This window comes from Rhinichthys klamathensis, unplaced genomic scaffold (genome assembly GCF_029890125.1).
Source record: "Rhinichthys klamathensis goyatoka isolate OS25496 unplaced genomic scaffold, OSU_Roscu_1.1 h1tg000771l_1, whole genome shotgun sequence".
Lineage (NCBI taxonomy): Eukaryota > Metazoa > Chordata > Actinopteri > Cypriniformes > Leuciscidae > Rhinichthys > Rhinichthys klamathensis.
The window spans coordinates 227,149-252,794 of record NW_026607171.1 but is presented as its reverse complement, the minus strand read 5'-3'; the positions used below and the strand labels follow the sequence as shown (position 1 = coordinate 252,794).

The window sequence follows — 25,646 nt, the reverse complement described above, 5'->3', positions numbered from 1 at the left end:
AAACTCTTCAAAAACGTCACCGTTCACCTGAGCACCTGAGTCAACGTGGACTACTCTGGTTTAGATATTAAAACGCTCCATGCTCTCCCTTTTATAAGGGATGCTATCAGGCAACAATTTGCCATGATATCTAGTAGAGTCAGCAGTTGAGTCCATAGTGATGACGTTTACCCACAATGCAAGTGGAGAGATCCCTCAGATAGTCCTCTTGATCTGTTATAAGACTTCTCTTTTCTGGACGGCAACACAGAAAGAGGTCTTTGTGAAAAAGTCATTTTCTTCCTCTGCCCCCAATTACAAGGCCCTCTCCAACGTTACATAAGGGCACTGAGAGGACACAGACCTATTTTTGTATACGTGTCATAGTTTAGTGGGTTTTATTTGTGTGTACAAGAGCGCTTTTTTTTTCATGGGATAGAGATTTTGTTCATTGAAACCCATCCAGTTATATCGTCAAAAGATGAGAATCACAAATCGTTGCGACTTCCTGCGCGAGAAACTACTTTTCAGCTCAGAGAAAGATATTCCTTAAAAGTGCTCGATCACGAGTCCTCCTGTATACTTCAGGTGTGTCACTGTGCATATATGGGATGCTATAAGGAGGACAGTGAAGCCAAAAGAACCAGCGCTGAGGCCAACAAGGGCCCTACAGTCTGAATGCGGCCGGCACCGTTGACATCACTTCGGGATGGTTCGGCAGATTCATGACTCGTTCCATCTAAATGGAGAAAAGAAAGTAGTATTAAAAGAGGTTTAGAATACCTTAGTGTGCAAAAACATTTGACATTACTGATAGTTTTAAATATGGAAATGCCTTTGACATCCAATACGAACCATTATTATTTTCTATGGAGTTAATGCTTCCATCATTGATCTTGTCCACGCGGTCGTGACTTTTCTCGCAGTTGTCTGAGGGAGAAACATAAAACAGGGTGTTGTCAGGGTCATGATATCATCTTTAACTATTCCAGCAGTGATAAACGATACAATTGCAACCACGTTTTGTCAGAAGCCATGCCAGGATGTCTCCTGAGGGGCTTGTAAAACTTACTCGAAGGTCTGACGAAAACTTTCAGCCTCAAGCAGCTCCGTCTCCCATTTTCACTGACTGTAGATGCTGTGGAAACATTTTAGATAGTCAATATTAGGCTCAATCGATCCATGCTACACATTGTTTAATACATCAAGTCATTTTTTTAGCTTTAGATACATTACAGGGCTCAACAATAAGGATTTTTTTCCCTACTGGCCTGGTCAGATACGCAGATTACGCGCACTGCCAAAATTTTCATCAAGTCATTTAGCTAATGCTTTTTTCCAAAGCGACTTGCAAATGAGGTACAACAAGTCATTTATCAGAAGAGACAATATTTACAGTGCACAATGCTTCAAATGTGAGCAGCCATTGGTTTGATTGATTCCTCCAACAACAAAAGACAAAACCTCAAATTTAGCCAGTGGAAGTTAGAAAATGATTTCTTTTTTGACATGCTTTCCAAAAAGGTAAAAGCAAAACAGTTTCACAGGCCCAAGGCCACTAGGATCATTTGTTTCAGGTTTAGTCTATCAGTACATCCTCAGGTGTTACCTGTCTTCGCAGTTTGCGGCTTTCTACATGCAAAGGCCTCATTTGAATGCTTGCACCGGCCTCAGAGGGATGTACAATCAGCATTCATTTTGGTTCTTACTGATAGACGCAGACGGTGCTACATTTGCTATGCTGTTACCCTTGTCATCTCAACCGTGAGCCATATTTCTCAATTTGTCCTCTCCATAAAGAAAAGCTTATTAGTGCTTTAAGAAGAACAGGTAGACAGCCTCTCTCTCCACTGTCCTCTCTTTGTGCAGTACATAATGCAATCTGGCATAGTCAGGGAGTGATGCAAATGAGGACCAGTGGGATGAGGGGGAAAGAAGGCTTGATATTTTTCCCCACAGATCACTCTGGATGTAAAGGTGACAAGGTAATGAGCAATGCAACGCACTTCAATAAATCCCCTTCTTCAAAGCCTCAATGTAATAGGTGCGGACTGCACAAAATGCAATTTCCTTATAGCCAACACAATATGTTCTTGATAATTCAATTGGTGAGGCTCGCTTTCACTGATGTGGACATGTGCTCCACTGCGATTTGAGTTTTTCATGATGGAAAAAAAAAAAACCTAGACGCAGATGTCTTGTTTTTCTGGTTGAATGCCTAAAATTTTGATTATTTGACAATTTGCATACGTCAGCATAAATAAGATAAGACTAATGTTCACAGCACATACGGTCCATTAGTGGCACGGTGATGAATTAGTCTTTCTTTCCCTTTAAATTTGTTTACTGGCAGCAAATATTTATTTTTATACATCTTAAACACAGACATCCCTAACAACAGGTTATACTGTATATATATATATATATATATATAAAAAAAATTATGGACAGAAAATTTGTGCTACATCTTTCCGAGCTCTTTTCCTAACCTCTGCTGGTTGTGACCTTTCCACAAGCCTCTTAGATGTTGATTGGTCACTACATACATCAACACCTGCTACTTAAAGCTGTACTGGCAGCTAGTAACATCAACAGCTGCAAATGACAGATCACAGACCGAAAGAAACACCTGCCACTAAAAGCTCTGTAATCAGCTGTGATGATACAAATGACTTTCTGTTCAGTCCATAGACCATATCGCCAGTGACTCTGAACTGCTGAACCTTACATCATCTCCTCCAGTCATACTTCATGAATCCACAGTACTGGTTCATTGAGGAAATATATAGGTCATTGAGTATATAAGTCTATGATAAAGAAGTGGAGAGTGGAAAAATGCAGTTTAAAATGCATGTGCTGAGTTCCCAGCAAGTCAAGGTGCAATAGGTGATCTGAGAAATGCTAACTTTAGCCTGCTAGCATTGAAAGCATAGGATCCCACAAACCCTGCAAATTGCCGTTCAAAGGCCCGCCTCCTCCAAAACACATGAACGCACTCAGACCACAAGTGAGATGAATAGAAACGTTATGGATTGCATCATGTGTCATTCACCAGTGAGAAAACTTTATAGTAGTGAGGGGAGAAACAGAAGCACTTGCTTACATACGTAAGCATGTGATTGTGAAATGAGTCAGAAGTTGAGCTGTTGTTGACATAAAGGAAAGAATGCACTCTATTTCAGCTTAATTCATATACGATTTCAGGACATAGAGGCAACACAGTCAAATTAATTAATTATCTGCATAGGGCAGTCATTCGGACCGAATGAAATGATTAAAGGAACATTTTATGGTCCTACTGTATGTCTTCCACAGATCAGATGATGTATATTTATAAAAATACATTTAGACCGCTTAATATAGTGATTGCTATCAGGATGTGAGGAGAATTTCAACCAGCATAACAAAAACAATTCTGTAGAGAATCACATATTTAACTTTTTAATTCTTTATAATTCTTTGGTATCAAAACTTATATAATTTTCTATACAATCTTAATGACTCAAGAAATATTTTTATAAATATACAATATATATATATATATATTTAGCAAAGTAAAATTAGTTAAATGTATCATTTGAATTGTAATTTTGAATATTAAAATATATTATATTTGAGAAATATATAAAAAATGTAAAGTATTAATTAAGGTGTTTACACTCACATACATTTAAGGATTTAAGGTGTAATGAAATGTGTAATTATACTTTTTCCTTTCCTTAGAGTCACTAAACTGAAAATGTTACAGAAAATTATATAAAAGTTAAGAAACGTATTAATAAGAGACATATTGACCTTGACAGTCATTCGAGTCATTGAATAAGTGAACTGTATTTTAATGGGTTTTTTTTATAAATTAAAAGAAAAAACGGCTTGCCATTGAACCATATATCTGTTTAACTCTTTAAACCACCATGAAAGTGTCAAGATGAAGCTATAACAGGATCTGTTGCCTGTAGAGAGAAGAAAAAGAAACAAGAGAAAGACATGTTGGAAGAAAAGAATTATAACTCTTTTCCCCATTAGCTGACTGGCTCATCTTTGAGCTTGCAGACATTCCCATAATGCACCATGGCTCTTCTAGCCTTGACCCCCATGATTCCCTGCTGTGTGGGGTCTCCAGCTGCACTTAATCTGCTGTCTCTCTTCTTATCCCCACACCCTCATGACTGCAGGGAGAGGTTGGGTTAAATCAATGTGCTTATATGCTGTCTACACTGACATACTGGGGGCTTATAAACCCTTAATCATGTCCCCACAAGCATATTTCCTTTGATATGGCTGAAATTGCTTTTGTCTCATTCCTCAAGTCTAGTCTAGTTTTGAGTGGGATCCCAGTGTTGATTGGAAACACCACTTTACACACACACACTGTACATCACAACCTTATGTGGGCTACTACCACAATAAATAACATCTGAGTGTGAGTGTGCAAACGGAGTATTGCATAATGTAGTGTTAGTATTGCCACAGAGTCCAGAATTAACTTTTTACCCAGAGACGTTAGGATGCCATCCCGGGGTTATAACTGAAAATAACATAAAATTATCTGAATAGAATTAAATAACAACTTTTCCTGCAGCGGCATCATACGCGAGGTTAAACAGTTATACAAATGTGAAGACCACCTATCTATTCTTGAGTTTAAAGTAAGAAATATTTCATGTGTGTCAACTGCGCAAGTTAAAATTGTTTAAAGTCATAACAAATGCTTTCTTTAGAAAACGGTCTGTACACAGTCAGACTGTTAATCTTACAGCTTGATTCAACAAAATATTAAGTTGCAGTTCCTTATGAAGTTATCAGTTACTGGCAAGCAAATCACTATTTACTCATCAAAGCAAATTTTTACTTGCAAATTGCACTTGACAAGTATTCATTTTGGACCCTAAGTACTGTATATGTGTCTGCATGAATGCTCAATGCCAACAAGAAAACAATTCTCTAGGCTCAAGGCTCTCACCAAAATTCTTTTAACATAAACTGTGGCAATAATCAACAGTCTTGGCCGTATTAGGAGGATTTCATCGGTGGCTTATATGACAAACTCTCATTTTGACAGTGATCAGAATTCCCTCGCTGTCAGCATGTGGTGTGAAACTGACCTCTCATTGGCAGACATTAAGACTAGACTACTACACCAACTCTGCTTATTCAAAGACACACTACACTGTCACGGCCCGAGCTGCTCATCCACGTCTCCTTTCCCACACGGCCGACACCAGATCCCTGTGTAGTTATCCACCCGAGCTGCAGACGACCCGGGGCAATAAACCTCCCAGACACCACTATTCCAGCTATGGGTTGAGAGATCAGATGTGATGTAACCGAGAAGTCTGATAAATGAGGGAAAGATGGATGGATGCTCCGTCTTTGAGATAAGACACACACACCTATCTCTTTTCTTGTGCATTCTTGAGTGCTTTGAGAGCGCTTTGTAATACGGGGAATAATTTTGGCTCAGGTAGCGAATACATCACTTATAAGTAAACCGCAAAGTACAGAATTCTTATCAAAGCTACAAATCAGATCTTACTTTAAGCACACAGTGGGAATGTTTCTGGTTACCTTACCCAACATTATGAAGATGGAGGGACTAGACTACAAATAGCAGTCGTGGTCTTTTGAAGCGGGCTCATATCAGACAGCCTGCACTGCCGTTGGCCCCCGCTCACGCAGGAGGGAGAGGCCAACTAAAAACCTTTCCTTGAAATTGGATTTCTATCCTCTGAGATTAAGATCAGACTTCCACATCGGCCATATTGGAAAAACATGCTGCCTTGAGCCGTTCAGGATTGTGAGTTCAACTGCAGTCATCAGAGCATGTTCACATTTGACCTGCAGGGCCGGGCCCTCTGATCCCCCGTGATCGCTTCCTGAGCGGGACGGGCACGCTGACTGACAGCACAGAGACCGCGCTTGTCACCCTCTGCTCTCCTGGAGCGACCCCCTCACTCAGAATGATTAGCCACCACACCAGCTAACAAAGACATTCTGTCTAACGAAATCATGACAGGCAGACATCAAACTAATGAAGAGAATGATTTAGGAAAACTGAATGTTTTTTTTGCCTCTTGCTATGATCTTTATTTTTAAAAAATACATATTTATAAAATAATTTTATAGACAGTATGTATCAAATAGTAAAACCATTTTATATATACTACATTATATATACAAAGGTATACATTTTTTATATATAATGTATATGCATAATAATGTATTATGTTATAATTATTGTTATAATGTAATGTTTTATAGCGACATAGACTTTTATCAACATAGTTTTTTTTTACAGTATATCAAATTTAATTGTAAGTAATGTAAAATTAAAACAGTAAACTATATGAAATTATTTTATATTATAATTATAAACTTTAAAAAATAGAAATGTATGTGTGTGTGTGTGTGTATATGTGTGTGTGTGTATATATATATATATATATTCAATTAAAAAATTATATATTATATGTTTTTTTTTATTAGCCAACCACTCAAATAGCTTTTTTATAGAACAAAGTAAAATGTATGATGTATTTCTGATGTAATTAAGATTACTGTAAGCCACTGTCTACTTGAGATTACATTGAGAAACGTCCTCTTCTCCTGAGAGAGCCCGTAATAGTTGAATCATGACACTGAGTCACACAGTGCGCTATGAATTCTTGTTTTCCAAGTCGAATTTACAGTAAAATCCCTCATAGTACCTGACAGCTCCATCACTTCCGTTGAGATGTTTCCCATCCTATTATTCTTATTCACAGGCCTTCAGGGAAAAAAAGTCCATTTTACCATGTTGCAACGTCTCAGATAGACACCCACATGCATGCAAAACATCCATATCTCCTGCTGGGATCTAACCCCTAAATGCTATGTACTGTGCATTCCTATCTGTCTTTTTTCGCAGTCTCCATGTACTTATCTCCTGCTTCTACCACTTCCCCCTCCTCATTCTCCTACTCCTTCCTTTCACATCTCATAAAAACATGTCCATCGTTTTATGCGCCCATGAGATCTGTCAGATCATCAGGTCGGATTCCGCCAAATCAAACGCTCCACATCTCCTGCGTGCGCCTGCATAAATGAACCCATTGCGGCCCTGAGCAGTCCGAGCAGTCGGACCACTCCTGTGCCTTATTTTGTCTTCCCACTCCCGCCCTGTAGGGATCTGACTCCAGTTGTAAAAACATGGGTTTAGATGCTTGTTTTTAAGAGCCCTCTCACGAGCAAACGAAAGCTGAGACTAGGAGTTTGTAACAAAGACCCTTTAGTGGTAGACCAAGATGTTTTTCCCTGAGGTTCATGTTTTCCTTGTAGTCTGTTTGCCAAAACTCCTGAAAAACAAAGTCATACTTGGCAATGACTTCCTTTCCTTAATGCTCGTAATCAGATATGTGTCTTAAAAGTATACTGTTAAATGTAAGACTTGTGTTGCGTTATCCTCCGTGAAGACGCTAATACTACATCCTTTTCAAAGCAATGCAAATAATTTTCCACTGAAAACCAACCTTACAAATCTATTTAACATGCACAGTGTTGGGTTTTGGATAAAAAAGACCATAAAACTAGCCTGGCTAAACTACCCAGACAACTTCCGGCAAATTTAGATTTGCTCTGAAAGTTAGTCTGGCAAAGAGCTCATTCAAGCCCATTTCCAATCCGTCGAAATCGAGGCACCAATCAGAAACGTTGGGGCGGGCTTTACACGATGACGCTGGGATTTTGTAGCCTACATTACAAAGATGGATGCCGCATCCGTCGAACATCACTCGTTCGAATCAGCTATCGCATCTGTTTTAAGCGTTTCCTTTTTTGTTAAAAACCGAGCAAAGAACAACACTGTTTCTCCGCCGCTCTGCATACGTCATCTCCTTCATCGCTCTGATTGGTTTTAGGTCTATCCGCGACGTCCGTTGGTGACGCCCCTCTGGAAATGATTTGTCTATGACGCTTTGCCAGACCATAACTCAGTTACAACTGAGAATGGTCTGGTTTTAACCAGGCTACCATAAAACATCATTGGGATACAAATCACTGCAGCACAAAAAACAAAACAAAAAATCAAAATGATACTCACAGATATAGTAATATTCTCTGCCTGGACGAAATTCGAAACCCAATGAGAATGGTGTGAAAAGCTGAAACTTCTCGGAGAACTTCAGGGGCCCGTTGGGCGAGTGAGGCCGGTTGCACTCCCAGCGTTTGAAACCTTTCGCCGTTTGGTCGCAAGAACTGTAGCCGTCGTAGTTGACCATGTAGAGGATGTAGTGCTCCGTCTTCTCCTCAGAGACCGAGTCCATGTAGTGGGGACAGTATACGTCCAAATAATCATTAATGCATACGTCGATGTGGTAGTCTCCTCGGTAGAACCTGTGAAAAGGAGAGAGGCCTCAGTGAGTATATATTACATGAAATATTAGCGATGCAGTTATTCTCATTCGTATGTTTTACGAGCCATCGAGCCCCTACTTCACAGAAAGGCCACTTCTGGAGGAAGCCACTTATTTGAGGGCAATTACCGCAAATGTGAAAGCACGTAAATCATCCAATCTGAGTCCGCTAGGGCTCACTGAAGATCACAAGGAAAATTCATAATCCTGTCGTTGACGTGGATGCTTTAAATACGCCTGAAAGAATGAGTTTTCCATGGGCGAGAGATGACAGCTTGAAATATGGCACTCTGAGGAATGTTTTGGAAGAAGAAAAGGTGCATCTCTCGTGCCAAAACAGCCAACTATTCCAGATTTACATCTTGTTTATTATAAATCGAGATGACCTCGAGAGGATCTAACCAAATATGAATGTCAACAGAATGTGCACAAATTCATTTTGACAAGGAAGCAATTTAAAAACATAGATTCCCATAGGCTGCATATAAGAGTTTAGCGGAGATGGATACACTCTGGTCAGATTCATTTAGAGTCACTGCAAAAAATATTATTTTTCCACCAAGACTGTAAGTAAGGTGACGCAAGCGAACGTGACCGTGGTCCAGTGACTCGGCTTAAACATGCAGGATGCTCAGGATTTGGTGGGAATTTTCGGGGTGTAAGCCGGTGGACACCCAGCAGAAACACTGGGGATAGCCAGATGAGCTTCCAGGCTTATGTGAGTATAGTGTTGCTATCCTGATGTGGACAGAAGCACAGCTGGGCACGCTGACACAAAGATTTCCACTCATTACGGACAATAAAAGACTATTGAGAGCAGATGGAGCTCGAGACCTATCAGATTATCATTATGTGGATTTCAAACTCACTGCTGGAATACTGAGTTTCCCTGTAGGTTTGGCCGGTTTGGCGGTAGTTTGTGTGCGTGAATGCATGTTTGGGGCTGTGTATCGATGTTGCTTGATGTCTCCAAACACTTTAGGGCTATTTTGAACAACTATTGTTTACTACTTTTGGGAGCTACATCATTTAAATGGAAAGCAAAGTTTCAGCTGTGAAAAACATACTTCCCGAGTGATCACGCAGTCCAATGTTTTCAGCTAAAAATCTGGAATTTAGTGTTAAACATGTTTTTTTTTTCATCATTGGGCACTGGCAAAAACTAAGCTATTTCCTGATTAAATTGATTGGCTTATAAAGTGGAATGATTCAGTGTAGCGTTGACAAAAATCAGCGTACACCTACAGATTTCCAAAACTGGTGTCCAGAACATAGGATCATGGAATAGAACACACTTTTCAAAAAAGTGACATTAGTTAAAGTACTAGTTATCATGAACTAGTATTTAAAATTTCGGTTCATATTAATTTTATATATACTAATAAATCTCTAACATTTGAAGTTATACACTATCATTTAAAAGTTTAGGGGTGGTACATTCTTTAAAAATGTTTTTCACAGAAATCTTTTATGCTTGCCAAGACTGCATTTATCTGATAAAAAAAACAGTAAATCAAACAGTAAATATTGTGAAATAAATATTATTACAATTTAAAATAACTCTTTTCACTTTAATATATTTTAAAAGTGTAATTTATTCCTGTGATTGCAAAGATGAATTGTCAACAGCCATTACTCTAGTCTTCAGTGTCACATGATTCTTCAGAAATCACTCTAATATGCTGATTTGGTGTTCTAAAACATTTCTTATTATTATCAACATTAAAAACAGTTGTGCTGCTTAATATTTTTGTGGAAACTGATGCATTTTTTGTAGGATTCTTTGATCATCATGAGAAATACAAAGGTGAAAAGATCAGAATTTATTTGAATATAACAGAAATCTTTTGTAACATTACAAATGTTTTTACATCAATTTAATGCATACTTGCTGAATTAAAAAGGATTAATTTCTTTCAAAAACTTAATGACACAAAACGTTTGAACAGCTGTGTCATTTTACATTAAAGTATTATGAATAAACATGAATTGACAATAAACAATAGTATATTTATAAATTTACATTGACATTAAATGCTGTAACAAGGTTTGTTTATTGTAAAATTATTAGCTTATTGCTGCTTAAAGTATCACCTTTTTTTTCATTCAACGTCTCAAACTAAGCTTTAAATTAGTGCAAAAACACGCTAACAACACAAAGATCAATTTCCAATGTATGCATGAACTAATATAAAAAGTACATCTTCAATGCACTGTAAGTCACTTTGCATAAAAGCATCTGCCAAATACATAAATATACGGTGAAATGTAGTTCTAGTGAAAGCGAATGACGTTTCACCTGCCACATGGGAAATATCTTTGCTAGAGGATACTAAAAGACTATTTTCCCTATAGGTCAAAAAGTCTGAAGACCAGACAACATCATATTAGCTCTCTGGACAACAACACCTAAAGGCAACATAGTGCTTTTCTATGTCCTGTGTTAGAAAAATCAATGAGTGAGAGGATTGAGTCACATTGTGTCACTTTATAATATTCTTATGCGGACTCTAAATCAAATGCCACCTCAGCAATTCATTTTCAATGTGTATCAGATGAGCTCCAGTGAGTTATAAAGAGATTTGACCGCATTAAACCCAATAACAGACAAACAGCTCATCAATGTTGGGATTTCTTTCATGCGTTTGAAGAGCGATGGGCCAGCTGGTCAATAAACCACACAATGCTGTGCCAATTCATCATTAGGATTAAAAAAGAAGCTCATTAGCTGTATCTATCAGGGGTACTAACACAAACATGGCACATCGCTGCATCAGAACAAGTCTTACAACAAAAACCTCCTATAATGATAATCCCCCTATTCAGTCGATTCTCTCCATCGCTCTTTCTCTGCGTGTTCAAACAGAGGGTGATGGGTGATGACCGGGGCAGACCCGAGTCTAAAGAAAGGCAGGGCACCGGGAGGCAGTGGGTTCCAGGAGTTCATGATTAAAATTGGTTCATCCCAAGGTCAGACTCCTCAGACTTAACAATGGAATGAAAAATGAAGCAGGCTCTTCACTTAAGAATTTCCAACGGAAGCCAATTACATAAAAAGAATTCTGAGAGGTTGCCATTGATTTTCCAATGAAGGGAAGAAACTGGCAAAAATATCAAGCTAAGACATAGACAAGCCTCAGGACAAAACAGCATTATTTCTTTTGACGGGAGATCTTAGAGTGTTTAGAGGTTCACCAAAATGACTATTCAAATGTTCTGACATTCCAAACCTGTATGGCTTTCTTTCTTTTGAAACACAAAAGAAGATATTTTGAAGTCTTACAATGAAAGTCATGGGGTGCGATGTTATTTAGGACCCCATTGACTTTCAATGTATGGACAAAAACAAAATAACTTGAAAAAATATTTTGCGTTTGTGTTCTACAGAAGAAAGATAGGAATATCATGAGGGGTGAGTCATTTTTTTGGGTGAACTATACCTTACACCTTCCTGTAGAAGGCGCTCTTGAGGCAATGACTGACATGACTCCCAGGGGTGTCGGTCAGCTAAGCCTCGAGCCCTCCAGGCCTTTCACAATGGCACAGATGGAGGATCTCCTCCTCAGGTTACAGCTCTCGGGCCAGCCGTGGAGCAGTTGTCCCATCATTCAGTGGGGAGGCAACGGTACATCTCCCAACGCCTCAGATATCACTCATTCACCCCTTCCAAAAGAATGTCTGCCCAGAAGCATTAACATCACAGACAAACAATGGCCTGCCAGGACTTCAAGCTGTGCTGGCTTGGCAAACGCCTCAAAAGACGGATGAAGGTGAAGGAGGGGAGAAAAAGGCATATAAAAGCCGTCTCTCTGCGAGTTTCCCATGGAAAACACTCCGTGTGAGATTTTCTTGAAGAGACGAGATATATGGCTCGCTACATTAAAAACATATTGGTGTTTGTGGGAGGCATGTCTATATTTCAGAAACATTGGCAAAGGACATACAGCAGTGGATTAGAGAAAAAAGGCTTTGGTTAAGGTACATATTTGAGGACGGATGTGTGGATAGAAGAAAGCAAGCAAACTTGAGTGAGTGAGAACGGGACTATCGGTCTTGGGTGCGATTGTTGCTTGTCTAACATGTATGATATGTGGAAAATATTCACAGTGCTACAGGTTAATCTTCCTGCTCTCGTGTCGTCGTGATTAGTGGAGTGCAGTATGGTATATGTCACTCATCAAGTAACAGGACTATCCTGCGGTTAACCCTATGGGCTGATAGGGTTGAAGACACAAACACAAACGGCTGACCTTCATATCTTATATTCACAAGCCCTTGATTCAATTTGATTCTGATTTTGATTCATTTAGATTTCAGTATATTTCATAAGTTATGGTAATGATCATATGATCATACATGAAAAAAATCTCAAGTATTTCAGACTGATTTAAACAGGTTACTTAATAAAATAATAGGCTCATACGAATCAATTGTTTTGGGAATCAGGCTACACTGGTTGAAAAAAGTAAATGTAATTGTTCACCCAAAAAATGAAATCCAGTAATCATTTACTCACTCTCATGTTGCTCTAAACCTAGAATATGAATGGTATTGACTTTTCTTTTGTGGAACAGAAAAGAACATTTTTGTGAAGAACGTTCAAACTGTTTGTCCATATAATAAAAAGTCAATGTGGTCCAAGAAAACATTGAACCACACTGAAATTTTTTTTTATGGACAAAAAACATGTAGACGTTCTTAAAACACTGTTTTTTTCTGTTCTGAAAAAGTAAAAGGGCATACAGATTTGGAATGACATGAGGGTGAGTAAATGATCACATAATGATCCAACCATTCCATGTTTGGGTGAACTATCTCTTTATGAATCAGTATCTCAATCGAGAAAAATCTGTAAAATTTTTACGCACCCTAGAATAGTCTGCATTAGGTTTAGCAAAAGGTCGCAAATGGGACACCCTGTGGCCTCGTGAACTTCACGGACGAGCGCAAGTAAACATACTTCTTATAAATAACATACTTGTTTAGATTGAAAACCTCATTATCTTGAGTGGATCCTCTTTACTGCTGCAACTGAATATTGAGTAGATGCTTTACAGATCTCAAATAACTAGATTGACATGAGTGCTTGGCACCAAATATACTCTAGTGGCCCTAATGCAACATTGAGACCACATGAGGTCAGAACTAGGATCAGAGGTCATGGTTCGGCCATTATTAATGAAGGCCTCCATATTCAAGAGACCGAATATAATGACAGCGCTGACCCTGGGGTCATTCATCTAGTGGGTGTGTATAACATCAAATTTAAGCAAACAGATAAATGTTAAGAAGAACAAATTATTTGTTAAGAAAAACAAACAGGCAACAGCTCAGCAGCACAAGCGCGAAAGAGAAAAGGGTAAGAGTCAGACTACGGACATCTAAGCAAACATGAACCTGCCTCCCAGATCTGACCTCTCCCAGAGGGGCCATTGCACGCCTCGAACTGCCTGGGTCGTTTTACAGTGCCTTGGCCAAAGCCGCTCTGCACCCAATCAAGACAACGTTGAATCAATTAAAAGTAGAGGAGCAGCAGTTAGCAAGCCACAAAGTCTGGCTTCAATCAGCAATCCATGCTAATTGTCCACAATGCTCTCCCACTGATTTACGGGTGACTTAAAATAGTCTAGGGCACAACACGTTTTGTTTATGTCCTATTAAAGTATCACCCCATCAGGGTGGCACAGCGCTGTGAGGCCATAAGGCATGAGAGAAAAGAGTGGGCGAGGAAGGTATGGTGACTGTCTGGCCTAAAAGACAACTAATTGCTCGTAAAGAAGCCCTGTATAATAAGGCTAAATTGTGATTCACCAAGATTTTGTAACATTTATCTTTTCTCTCATGCCTTATGGTCTGACAGCGCTGTGCCACCCTGATACAGTATATAAAATATATTCTCATTTAAAATAATTTTATAGAAAATATAGTAATATTATATTTTACAATATAATTCATTTTTCAAACTTTTAAAGCAGGTTAACCAAGAAAGCTATGTAAGCAGCCTGGTGAAGAAAGAAGCACATCAACATCCTATGTGGGGACCACCAGCATCTAAAACACAGCATACACTGACCAACTATGCTGTTTTAATATTAGGATTGGAGGGAGAGAGAGAGTGAGGGTGGCCTAGAGGTTGGCATAGAAGCGTCTTTACCTTCAACAAACGCATCAGCGCCAGAAAAAACAGCACATGTAACGTAATGTAACATCTAAACATAGAGTCCCTTCAGAGTGCCAGGCATGCCGTGCTCAGGCCCCCCACACCTGGTGCTCTCAATCTCCCCCATCCAGCCCAGTTCATCAGAACCCTCAGCGGCCCTGTCAGAGCCTCGTCCATCAGCCAGCCAGCCAACACACCCTGCAGGGCTGAGAGCCAACAAACAGCTACACACACACATACACTGAAAACTGTTAGTATAGCTGGAAAGCATGCAGCTATAATTTAGGAGAATGTTTTAAAAATCTTACACGACTTCAATAGAGAATGTAAATTTGAAATCCACCTAAAATTGAAAGTAGCATTTACTGCTTTTAAAGTCTATTTGTATAGTCCAGGTCATCTCTGAAACGTACCATGGTATTACTATCTGATATCATCACTGTGTCATAATGCTGCCACAGAAATGGAAGCCTGCAAGAAATAAAAAAAAAGTTAGCCGAATATGTATTCCCTGGATGGAACCTGTATGCCTGTACCGTATGTCGCACCAATGGTATTGACTAGATATGGTCTCATAGCTTTGGACGAGAAACACCTCCAGACCTCATTTGAATTCGCCTCATTCTGGCCTGGAAGGATTAGCTCACTGATGCACCACATATTGTGTTGTATGGACAGCATAGCCAAATAGCATTCTGGGAAGGAACCCTTCTGGAAAGTTCATTTTCCCTCTACTGAGGCAGTCTGGGTATGGGCAGCCCCAGCCCATATAATCACCAGGATTTATAATCGCCATTTGATGACAGGTGATTAAAGTAGACTAGAACACCTCTCCATAAATCCGATCGGGGTATTCCTGCCTCAGTTGAAGGGATCAAAGATGAAGGGACAGAACCATGATACAGATGTTTCTTATCTCCATGAACAAGCTAATAAATAGTGAGTTGAGTATATAACGCTCTGCGGCAAGACGTTCTGTGTATGACTGAAGTATGTTTTTAGTGGAGGGAGAGCTTTCCTCTCATTCCGGGTGCTTCCTCTGCTATCTGCATTCAAGAGCTGAGGGCTCCAAGTTCAACAAGCCCCCGTGAGGAAAATATTTATTATGGGCTGTGGTTGTGTGATTGACATCATAACATAACATCCTGGATTATGAAGGAATACGGAATGTTGCGGTACTCTTTGAAGTTATGAATTAGAGGCTGCCATGCAACTGTAACCGATCCATGGCAGAGATATTTTTGTTGAACGAAGACAAGTGATTTGGCGAAGGTGATATTGTCATGCTGAATTCACTGAATGTCTGTAGATTTTGATTGGCCTTCTGAATTTTGGAGTCAAGTTAAACCATGGGTAGAGGCCAAATTTAACACAACACGAATGGAAATAGAGCAGTGATAATATAATATAATAAAGTAAATATTAAAAAAAAATATATAAAAAAAATAAAATGAAAACACTAATAGTGGGTAGAAAAAAATAAACAATACAATAATGTCTAATGTTTTATATAATGTCTCTTTATATTCTAGGTCATTTGGAATAGGACGATCATTAATGGTTCCTTGCGTTAGAAAACCTTTTTGTGGTAAAATGAATTTGATATAAATTAAAACAACTGACTATAGCTCACAGCCTCGTTTGCATCCCTGTCAAATTACATATGTCGCCAATCCTGCCTAACGTCCTCTGTCAATATCATAATCCATATTGGTATCTTCAGTGGCCTGTCTGGGCCTGCTAAAGTAATTAGCATCCCAGAAAACTGCCAGATTTAATCTGTGGTCTCGTGTATGAGTTCATGGTATGTGGTAGTTACCTTGCTATTGTTAGACAGCTAAGACCTCCACTGTTGTCGCTTTAACAGATTGATAGAGCAGCCTTGGCCCTCAGACCGCATAAGAGCACAGCAGAAGGGGTCCGGGAAGGCAGGTGGCAAGGCTAACACTTAGTGCAGTGTATTAATACACAACCTCTGTGAATGACAGGCATTTTCATCCCCACATGGAAAAGGACAGATGACTATTACGGCTCTTTCCTGTAAGCAAGGCCCCCTTAACCCGCTTTAATAAAGACATATTCTACTACAATGAATAAAACATGTTTCGTAATCGCTCTATTATTAACAATATGGTTTTCAGCAAGCACGATCATATGCGGTGGGGGAGCTGTTTATGTTTCTCAGAAAAGCACGGGCATCACCTTTTGTGTTGGTTCAATGCCAGCATGAGTTATTTAGTGATGCATGAAGAGATAGCAGCTTGGACTCACTCTGCAAACCGCAGCATCCAGAGCACTGTTGGGAGCATGAAAACGGTGCGAACAGGCATCAGTCAACAGACATTACTGAGTTTTTTTAGTGCGCACTTAACACGCATACAGCGGTTCTCAACAGGCTGGTCGCCAAGCGTCTATCAACACAGGAACTCAACACACAGATCCTTGTGTAGTTGTAGAAAGACTTGGAGAGTAATTTCACTGGTGTGATATGTTGGCTTTTAGGCCTTTTGAGCAACATTTGTTGAATACGCATGACCCTCAAGGTGTTCTAATGGAAACATCCCTGTTTGTTCCGCAAGCTTCAGGTTTCTACTAAATCAAGGGTGAATTTTTCTTTCAAAAGGTATATAAAGCAGTCTGTTGGGCTATTTCTGCAGACCTTGAGTTAACTAGACAAAGGCTCTCCCAGTTTATTTACCCTTCATAGGAATTACTTTCAGCCCCAGAAGGAGAAGCGATCACTCAAAGTCAGCATTTTGAAGGGAGGGTGAAGTTTACAGATGGGTGGTAAGTGGGATTTACCTCTGTGTGTGTGTGTGTGTTTGACTTGGAGCATGGTACACACAAAAGCAAGTATGGGTTGCATTCTGAGTGAGTGTGAATAGGTACAGGGGCTTATTTGAGAAACAGGTCTTGGCAAGCCGCCCTGTGCAGTATTGATGGACTCAGTGAAAGATCTTAAGAAGTGCTGTCACTGGCAGACCAATGATGTGGCTTTTTTTCCTGCAGCAGGTAAAACAGAGCTAATCCTCTTTTCACTCCTAACTAATTGAATGCAGGTCACCATTAACAAGAGATTTGACACTATACCTTCAGATGGAGGACAGACATGGACAAAGAAAAAAGAGAGGTCAAAGACATGAAGCATGGGAAAATGAGGGGGATTCTACAGAACGGCAGGCATTTGTGTCCCTCATCTATATTTAACACTTTAACAATGAATCGTTGATGCAAGCCTTTTGCAATATGTTAATATAGATGACTTATCTATCTATCTATCCTAAGATTTAGCAAGTGAAGAGCGATATTCAAACATTCATCGAGCTTACACACCCACATGGAGGAAAGCGCACAAAGACAAACGTATTCGCACACTCGTGAAGTTTCTCCTGCATTGAGCGCAAAGTATCAGCATTCCTCTGTGCCTGCTGGCTCTTGTCCCTCTACACTTGTCACACTGAAATTCACCCGCTCAAATGTTTTAAAGTCTTCTGAAGAGTCTCTTGCAGGCCTGTTAGCACGGGGGAAGTGTCAGGTGACAAAGCCAGGCTTAAGGACTCACTGGGGGCCTCCTGGCCCTCTCCACTTCACTCTGTCGTCCACACAATGGCTAATTGGAGAGATCTACAGGGTTCAAAGATCCAGGGTTTAATCAGTATTTAGCACCATCTGGCTGCACAAACTCCTCCTCCTATTCCACATCCCTGAATTTAAGACTTCCTGCTCAGGTTTTGGACCTTCAGGCCTTTCAAAATAAAGCTTGGCAACAAGACTAAGATACAGTTGTAAAACCTGAATGTTTTATTTATTCCTGAAGTGCATTTGGGGGGAAACTTAATCTTAAGTCTCAAGTTTTAAATGTCAAACAGATGTAAGGCACATTAAGGGACATGGAAATTTCTACTCTTATTTTTATTTTCAAGCTACAGTAAATTCTCATGCTGAAGGATCCAGTTACCTGCCAATGACCAGATCCCAGTCCATACTGTAAGTCTCTCCCTCGCTTTCTTTTCATGTCTTTCTGAAGATGCTGTTGCTTTAGAAGTGGGCAGCAGTGCCTAATGAGCATCAGTGTGCTGTGCAGTGGCATATACGTGGGTTGCCAGGTCTTCCTTTTTGAAGTCACTCCTGCTGAGCCATTTAACACCATTTTGACCAAACATGTCAAACGGGAGACAAACACACCTCTTACTGAGGACAATTGCTGCATGTTTAGCCATTTTCCTCAACAAATCCAAATGTAAACAGATGGAATGAAAAGAGATTTAGTGAATTCCAGTTCTGTGAAGGGTTTGAAAATGTCAACATATTTTCAAAAATGACAGCACCCTAGCATGCATATAACGTGCTTATACTCTTTTTTAGTACAATCTTTCTTCTAAGTCTATACTTTTCACTCAACAGGTATAGATAATGACTATTTTTCTATGGAGATTTAAAGGCTTAAAGGATTGTTCACACTGTAAAGTCAACCAAAAAACAACATACCACCGGTAAAATGGGCGAGATCAGCACATGTGACGCGCCAAACCGCGTTAAAATAGGAGAGAATGGCATAGACTCCTATCTTTAAAGGAAATCCCTGTGCATGTTGTTAGGCATTGTTTAGAGTAAACATAATCATCTCCATTTCACAGCACTATCATCTTCCTTATCTAAGAGGATTTGAAATACGAGACCGGGAAGTCTGCTCAGGCACCTCTAGACTGCCAATGTTTTTCACTGCCTCACAAATGAGTGTCAGGCAGCTTTCCAAACACAAACACATTCCCCAGCACATCCCTGCCTTCATTCACACCTAAGCCGTGCTCCACACATAGGCTCGTAAGTTAACAGGAATCGATGCCATGAAAAAGTCTTAACCGAGCCTGAGTTGTCAGACCAGGCCAGAGGGATGAGCTCAACTAGTGTGAGCCAAGAGTTTATAGAGATAAAAAGCAGGCGTTTTATCAATGGCCTACTCTGCGGCCTCATGGGACCAGACTCCAGACGGAGAGGAGGAAGCCTCTTTTTGCTTGCAGGCGTGGCAGAACAATACAGCACTGTTTCAGGTGTGAATGTTTCCTAAACCAAATGATCTGATGCCACGTCGCTGCAGGCAAAAAAACAGAAAACGAGGAAGCAATGTGTGCCAAAGATGCCGGTGCTGAAAGTTTGAGGGTGATACGTCAGTGTGATTCAGTGTTCACTCTTGTGACATGTACGACTCATAATTCCCCTTAATTTCAACTCTAGGAGTGACCTCGAACAAACGATCGAAGATGAATGCAGGTAAGTGAGGGCGCGAGAGGTCAAAAGAATGAATAAGCACAATAGCATTCATTTATCTGCATGAATCATGCACAGGCAGTTTCGCTGTGGCACACTGTGAAAATCAAATGCTGCAAAGGCCTTAAAGCTTTAAAGGAACAGTTCACAAAAAAAAAATGCAAATCACTTACTCAACCTCATGTAGCTCTAAACCTCTATGTTTTTACCACAGGAGATATTTAGTATAATGCCCTATGGGTGATTGTGATTTAACATGTTTATTTGTTTGAACCAAGCACAAACACAAATGAGTTTTAAAAGCTATGGCGGAAGGGAAGATTTTTAGTGAATAGTGACATAAAGTTGGCATGAAATGGAAATTCACGCTATGTATTTGCTAAATGCATGTTATTGATCTTTGATCATTGTCATTTTTAATCAAAATGTCATAACTCAATCTTCTGGTGAAATGTGAAACGATACTTCTCGCTGGTAACGTTTGCTAGACTCTGACGATCATTGAGTCTGCCTTAACCCTACAATGTTGTAACCTGTACAAAAGCGTATAAAGAAACGTATTGCACTTCCTGTAGACTGGGGTGTGTAACGACATTTTACACACTGGCAAGTTAACTTTCTTTGGTTCTGGGTAAAGCATTTTGCTTTATTTTATTAGTAGTAGTAGCTACACACTCCATCGTCATTTTCTTATTTCCATTATATGACAGGTGGCAACCAGCATTAAGGTGTAACAGTAATACCGCCATCTACTGTGTTGGAGTGTCAACCAGATAGTTACTGGAGCTGGATTATTAACAATATTATCATATAGTATGTAGAATGAATATGATATCAATAGTTGATATCTCAGTTATCATCAATACCGATATACTGCGACACCCCAGTGTGGGTTCAAAACACTTGGAATAAGTCATATGGACCATTGTTTTTTGGAACACATTCGGTTTCATTACATGGAAAAGAACACCTTGGATATTTTGAATAAAATATCCTATTGTATTCCATGGATGAAAAAAAACAAAAAAACATTTAGAACAACATAAAAACCATAATTTTTTTTTTTTGAGTGAACTATTACTTTCGATATCAACTGTTTAATTTTGGAAACTGCAAAAATTGCAGCTAGGGCCCCAAACACCCACTCCTCCATGAGAGGACTTCAAAGTTGTCCAAGACAGGTAGACACAAACAGATATCGTCAATGACACATGAAAAGAAGATACGCTTATCTGCGCTTTAGCTAGGCTTTAACTAGCACGGCCTTGTTAGCAGACCTGCAAATGAGATGGAGCCACTGCAACGTTGAGGACTGACCGCCACGTTTATCTTTGGAATGTGGGAATTTAATCTGCGGCCCAGGAGAGGACCCTCCGCGTTGACAGTTTGTCTCTTCAGATGGACACCTCGGGCTGGTGGGAATGCAGGAGGCACCGATGAGCCCTGATTATGGTTCGGCTCAAAGTCTTGTCTCTCCACACCTCCTACCCTGACCTAAGCAGAGAAGAACTCCTCATGGCCCCTCCATGGGCCCAAGGGAGGGCAGCTGGCCCAACAGTTGCTCTAGTGCTGGTCCTTAGAGATCTTTCTCGAATTCAGCAGTTTAATTTATGTAAAAGTTACATGATAATTAAACAAATATGAAAAATCGGAGAAAAAAAGACGGGCACAGAGGGTAAAATAGCACAGCAGATGAATCCGCAAGCCGCAAAATAGCAAATAAACTCCAATTTCAATAAGACACAAACCCAAATAAAACAACGATGTGCTTTCAAAGGGAGAGGACTGGATTTTTATAAGGAATTCCACAGAGCTATAAAAATGTATTGAATGAATCAATTCTGCATGAAACAAACAAGCACAAACAGAAAACAACTTCAGAGAGCAGCGCTAAAACGAGCACCTTTTATAAAGCCACGCCAGACCTTTGGTTTCTTACAGATGGAGCATCAATCATGAAGGATGGTGCATGCACTTCGTTCTTCAAACTCCTGGAACAAAACCATGGACTATTGACATAAGGCACAGGACTATCTGTTTGAGGCTTATCCCTTGAGAGGTGAGGACAGATAGATAGAGACTGTATGTCATGTACCCATGATTTTTATTCACACTCCCTCTCTCAGTCTGTCTAAAAATCATGTCCAGAGGGGAGTTCAGTGGATCTATTTGATGAATGAGTCCTGAAAGACCTGTTTTTTTTTCTCCCACACACTCCCACATTTAACCTCCCACTGTTTCTCTCTCTCTGCCCCTCTCACCAGTACCTCGCTAATGACCACACCGCTTGCCGGCGCACGGTGGCTACCCATCAATAACTCCCACATCACGCAGGTTCAGAGAGGGGAGCCAGATGAGCCTCCGGCAGGCGCACATCTGCTTCCCGCTTTTCTGTGGCCGGTTGGTGTCCCGACGCACGGCATTCTTTCAGAGAGAGCGTGGCATAGCTAATGCATGTTGTTGGGCTTGGGCTTGTTAGCGTGCGGCCATGGGCTGCTTATTTATTACAGGGCTTCCACATGTTTTACTGAACGGAGCTAACACGGCACAGATGTTATCTAACGGCAAACATGTTTTAGTGCTGCTTTGCTAAACAGGGGAAACTTTAACCTGTGAGGGATAAAATGGGCTAATACATTATGAGTGACAGAGCGTAAATGGTGGCGCACAAAAAAATCTTATTCTTAATCCAAATATTTTTGTCGTTTTCCAGTAAAAATGTCTAAGCATTCTTCAAATAAAACAAACGCACTTCAGCAAAGTTGTTTGAGGTATTAAGACTTGTTTAAAAATATATATATATAATAAATTAGGTTTATTTGTCTAACCCTTGGTAAATTGGTGTTTCTTGTTTTAACAATCTCACTAAATTTTGTTAAATTTATACTTAAAACAAGAAATATATATATATATATATTTAGCATCAACCTATGTTAAGATACTGTATGTTTACTGTATATAGAAAAATTAAGAAAAAAACATTTACCAAGGTTAATAAATGCAGTAAAAATATTGTTTGCTGTTAATGTAACTACTGCACAATGTTAACATAAAACATCTTGTTGAAAAGTGTAAATTTAAAAAAAAAGTGCAGTGTGACATGATGCATATAAAACATACACAAGCATTTATCCTTGTGCTTCTAGGGTGAATATTATTTACACGCAATTATATAACAACAGAGTATATTAGGCATGAAGGAATGTGTTTTCTCTTACCTGAGCAGGAAATTCCACAAGTCACCCGAAACGAGGAAAAATAGAGAGACAAAGAGAGAGAAGAAAACAAATCATTAGTTTATCAGGTTATGCTTTTGCATTATATATCCAAAGTAATTTCTAGCACAGGGATTTGGAGCTGTTAAATAGCTCTGTTGTTTCACCGAAATAATACAGCAAGCTCATTTATGAATTCTATTGATAGAAAAATGTGTGTGTTTCTATATCAGTCAGTTGCTTAGAAAAAACACAACACCAAATACCTAATATAACACTGACCCACATATTAACAACACTCATGTACACCCTCGTTACTTCAACGGCCCATTACAGTCAGAGCACCATTGAGAATGGCGTTAAATTGTAGGGAGCTGGGAATTCACGCAGGAACCAACTTCTCGCTCTACCTCAATGCGTGGGTGAAAATCCCTTTCCTGTCTTGCACAAAGGATCACTCTGTGACCCTATGGCACTTCATCCAGAGTGGATAGTTATGACTCTGTGTCCATTATCTAAATGGAGAGCACTTGAGCAATATTGATCAGGGCCTCTTTAAACTCATCACACTGTCCTGACATAGTACAGTTCTATGTAATAATCCGCCAGGTCAAAGGCTAATAAATCTGAATCATAAATGAGCCAGTCCGCAGACAATGGATGATTAACTTTTAGAGCCTCCCCTGAATTGTCTCTGGACACTTGATGATTAAATGTTAACATGATGTCACAGCTCCAACTCGATTCCACTCTGGGTTTTCCATTTCAAGACATAAATACCCCTTCTTAACTAATAAATTGTTACAATCGTAATATTTATTAATACTTAATTTAATTACAAATATAATTGTATATAATATTAATTTTATAGGTTTCAATACAGTATATATACGCAAATATGTTGTATATAATATTAATTTTATAGGTTTAAATACAGTATATATATGCAAATATGTTGTATATAATATATTATTATAATTAATATATATATGAATATAATACATTATATTTGCCAATTACATACAATATACTGTATGTTATTATAACAAATATTATTATGTATTACAATTACTTTAAATATTCTAAACATTAAATTCTATAAAATGTCTATATTATAAAATTACATATTTGTAATATGTAATATAGCCGATATATATATATATATATATATGTAATTATAACAAATAATATTATAATTATATTAAATATAAACAATATTGGAACTTTGAGAATTTTATATTTATAATATTTAATTTAATTATTATTACTATTATTCTAATCACATTTTGCAGGCAAAAATATTCATCCCCTATTTCCTTTCCACTCTTTACCACTTACATATTCTTCTGATGACTAAATATGTTGTTTTCAGTGATTCATATAGTCCCAGTGCAGTTTTCCATGATGAACCCTTCAAATATGCAGACTAAGGTGGTGGAGGAGAGAATAACATGGTCATGTCTGTATGGTGAGGAGGTGTCACAAGGTATAATGCTGTTGGACAAGTAACTCAAAGGCAATTTTCCCATTGTAAGAGAGATCTACAGCACTAATAAATCACACACTGCCGAATCTGCACCCACACTGACGTGCCTGAGCAAGGAAATCAAAACTTTTGTAAAAGACCAGTGGTTTCACTGGTAAAAAAAAAAAAAAACTTCCTCTCTTTTTTCTCCTCACTGTGTAGAACATCCTCCGTCCTTATTTGCCCTCATTCTGCCCGGATTTCTAAATGAAAAGTCTCACAGTCTAAATTCTCTGGCAATGTTCAAGGTTTTTAAAGCAAATCTCTGTGATATACGACTTTATTTGTGAGTATTGCACAGATCTAAGATAACAAGGAGGCATCTGATCCAGATGCTTTCCAGTAAGGGGGAGGGGATAAGAGAGGGGTCATATTCTCCGCCGTTATGAGCAGATAACCGTACACACAGTGCTTTCATCAAAAACATATGGGGCATCACAGAGGATATGGGGCTTTTTCTCATCCAGACAACAATAGTTAAGCTACACAATGCATTTAAATCGTCTTTATGGGATTATTATGCATGTCTGAGTTGCAAAATGAGTGTGGGAGCACAGACACACTCTTCAGCGCAAACAAAACACAAAGCCACAGTGCTGATCCTATCGAGGCACGGCTCCCGCAGGCCTTTGCTGGAACTTAAATGACATCATATGACTCAAGAGAGCCAGCGTGCATCCTGGTTCATCCAGTTTCTGCATCAGCCTGAGGAGGGTAATGCAAACAGCGCCAGGCTCCGCCCCTCACCTAAAGCAATGCTGGCAAAGGCCTCAGCCATCTCAATCCGATGCCATCGAGCTATAAATTAGAACTTTCAGAAGCTGACACATCATGTAAATAAGATAGAGAGACATAAAAGGGTAGGAATGCTGATAATGCTGATAACCCAAAGTTCTCACATTGCGGAAAATAGCGCAAAAATAAAATTAAAAAGAGTCCTGGAATTTCTTGAAGAAACAGGCGATGTGATGTACACTGTAAAAAGTAATTGCCATTTCAACTTTTTTTTTTTTGTAGACACAACTAAATTTGTAGAAATTGTCCAGACAACAAGAACATTTAAGTTTAATTGTCCTCAACTAAGCTAAAAGTTGAATTAACTAGTATAA

General features: G+C 39.2%; 1 protein-coding gene across 1 annotated transcript in view; it reads right to left on the bottom strand.

Moving 5' to 3' along the window:
* Window positions 1–513: 513 nt before the first annotated feature.
* efna5a (ephrin-A5a) overlaps window positions 514–25,646 on the bottom strand; it is a 43,771-nt gene continuing 18,638 nt past the window's right edge. The window contains exons 2-5 of the mRNA XM_056243041.1: window positions 8,057–8,349; window positions 1,052–1,117; window positions 835–909; window positions 514–718 (exon numbers count right to left, since the gene is read on the bottom strand). Of these exons, the coding sequence (XP_056099016.1) occupies window positions 594–718; window positions 835–909; window positions 1,052–1,117; window positions 8,057–8,349 (559 nt within the window). The 3' untranslated portion in view covers window positions 514–593. The remainder of the gene's footprint in view (window positions 719–834; window positions 910–1,051; window positions 1,118–8,056; window positions 8,350–25,646) is intronic.